This window comes from Trypanosoma cruzi, genomic scaffold (assembly GCF_000209065.1).
Source record: "Trypanosoma cruzi strain CL Brener 1047053515583 genomic scaffold, whole genome shotgun sequence".
NCBI classification, from domain to species: domain Eukaryota; phylum Euglenozoa; class Kinetoplastea; order Trypanosomatida; family Trypanosomatidae; genus Trypanosoma; species Trypanosoma cruzi.
The window spans coordinates 9,957-12,501 of NW_001849103.1; the positions used below are offsets into that span (position 1 = coordinate 9,957).

Sequence of the window (2,545 nt, forward strand, 5' to 3'; positions counted from 1 at the left end):
TTGTGGCCGCGAGGCATGCGACGCGGACATGGGCGTGCGCCGCCTGAGCAGCACGCAGAGGGATGTGTACGTGCGGCTGACGGAGTTTCTCCTTGCGGAGGAGTATTGTTGATGCGCTGCGGTCTGGGTTGGGGCGTGGCCGCCTTGTGCATGCCTGAGTGGCGACGCTCGGCGCCCCCGCATCGCACCTCTTGACTGCCTGCTCCTTTTTCCTCCATTTGTTTGTTGTTTTTGTCTTTGCGCCTCTTTGTCCTCCGCCCAAGACACACCAGAGCGAAGCCATACAAAAGCACACATAAGGCCGACGAATGCCCTCTGGCAAAGCAACTGCGCTTGCAGCGGCGACACTGCTGGCGCTTCTCGTGGTCGCGCCCGCCGTTGCATCTGCCCAGCGCTCACTCGACTGCCAAAAGGTGTGGGATGGCCCCAGCATCGACAACGACGTCTTAAAATGCCTGTCCAACACCGACCGCATAAAGGGGCAGTGGCGCTACCTTGTTTATCCGGGGTTTTGTGCGCTGCTGTTCGTTGTGACTTTGCTGAGCTTCCCGCTTGTTTTTCTCAGCGTTGTCTGCTGTCGCTCCTGCGGTCAGCCGAAACCAGGGCGGAGCAGTGACGCGTCCCGCTGCTTTCTCTGGATGTGGGTCATTTACGTCGTGCTGTGGAGCGCTGCCATGGCTGTTCTCGTGATATTGGGCGCCAAGCTGCTGGCGACGTCCGCCCACAGTATCATTGACAACACGCTGGATGGTCCGCTGCAGTACTTCAATAACACGGCTGAGAGGATCATTGATTTCGCGTCCAACTGGTCCTCGGGTAAGCGTGAGCCCATACATTCCATCGACCTGGACATCACTGCCTTCACCAACATCAGCACCAATGTGACCGATTTACTCATGGATGCCAAGCAGAAAATTTCGAAGTACATTGGATGGGTACCGATTGTGTCGTACTGTGTCGGTGGCGTGGGTGTTGTGCTAATTCTTCTTGTGGTTTTTTTGGCCTGTTGCCGCTGCGGCATCCCGTGCACAACATATTTATTCTCCTGCGTCTACTGGCTCTTCGGGGTTGTGTTCGCACTGCTCGCGGTTGTGGTGACGGTGCTGGCGTATCTCTCTTGGGCCGCCTGTGGCGAGGTGGAGCTGCAGCAACGACGGCAGCCGGGTGTGTTCCAGTGGTATCTTGTGCCGTACTGTGAGCAGACATTTGACTTTGCTGATATCAGCAGGAAGGCGGATGATGCGGAGCGGCGGTTCTCCAAAGAGGCGTGCAAAAATTTGCTCAAATATTGCGATAACAATACCATTTCATTTAAGCCCTTGCTGTGCGGCAACGACATCACATCGGAGGATCAGTGCCCCAACTTTGGCACCATGGCCAGCGTGCTGAGTGCTACCCGGATCAAAGCCTTCACAATGGCGTGTCCCGTGGCGGGCGAATCGTGCACGTTGTTTGAGTGCGTCGCCAACTGCACCAACACAGAAGTCAAAGAATTGGCGTCAGGGATTCTGCAGCTTGCGGCGCAGGCAAGCAATGCGAGCATTGCGCTGTCGTACGCCAGGCCGTTGCTCGACTGCAATTTTGTGGTGGACAAGCTTCTGGGAGCCATGAGTGACTGCAATGAACTGAAGGCGGGGACCCTGATGCTTGGCACTGGCTTCTTTGTTGGGGGACTGATGTTCGGTCTGGCCATCTACATCATGTTCCGCGGCTCCTGCATTTGGGACGCCCGGTCCATCAAACAGGGTACGAGCCCTTTTGGAGTTTAGGGAAGCAAACATTAACATGCCGTGCAGGCCTTCTTTTGTATTTATTTCTCCAGTGTGGGCTTGTTTTGCTACGTAGATATACGTATACTTGGGTGGATGCACGGTGTTCCTTCTCTGCCTCTCTTTTCCATCGGCAGCCGACGAGGGATCTGTTTCTTGTGCGATGGCGTTTTCACAAAGTGCCAGGGGACAAAATGTGGAGAGGGGCGGAGCTGCGTTGTATGAAGTGCGGCAAAGAAAGGAAGGCACTGAGAGGGGGAATTGCTCTGCTACCTCATCGTGGAGTCGTTATTGGAATAGGAGGAGAGGAGCGTGTTGATGAGGGGCTGTGCTCCACAGGTGTGAGCGACATGCAAGTGCAACATGTGGGGAGTTGGGGGAAGCTGCGCTCGTTTTCATGAAGCAAAGTCGACATAATTGAAAGCGGTGAACGTTAGACTTATTATACCACCAGGTGAAAATATGCCTGTGGTCAAAATAACAAGTCTTTAATTTGCGAGTGTTAATTGTTTTCATCTTTGGGGAAGTGTGTGTGAGGGTCAGGCCAAATAGTTTTTGATTAAACAACATGTGTGAAAACATTTTTTCCTATTTATTTTTTTGTTTTCCTCCCCGTCTGTTGGTAAGGATGAGGAGCGCCTCGGGAATATCCACACAAAACACTTTGTCCCACGCGGGGAGGGCGGGTGCTGGGCGTTTCCAGCACCTCTTTTTTTGTTAGTGTATGAGCCGAGTTGAGGCGCCTCTGGAGGGCGCCGTGTCGTGCGTTGTCTGCT

The 2,545-nt window shown here is 54.1% G+C and overlaps 2 protein-coding genes across 2 annotated transcripts, besides 1 other annotated feature; both read left to right on the forward strand.

Moving 5' to 3' along the window:
• On the forward strand, positions 1 to 112 carry Tc00.1047053509441.5 (DNA repair protein, putative; the record flags this gene model as incomplete). The annotated part of the gene is made up of 1 exon (XM_798020.1): positions 1 to 112. A coding segment is annotated over one exon (112 nt), but the record flags the coding sequence as incomplete, so codon positions are not given.
• Positions 1 to 2,545: part of a sequence feature (heterozygous, Esmeraldo-like haplotype) that runs on past the window's edge.
• Positions 309 to 1,769, forward strand: Tc00.1047053509441.10 (hypothetical protein, conserved; the record flags this gene model as incomplete). Its single annotated transcript, XM_798019.1, has 1 exon — positions 309 to 1,769. The coding sequence occupies one exon, from the start codon at positions 309 to 311 to the stop codon at positions 1,767 to 1,769; it is 1,461 nt and encodes a 486-aa protein (XP_803112.1).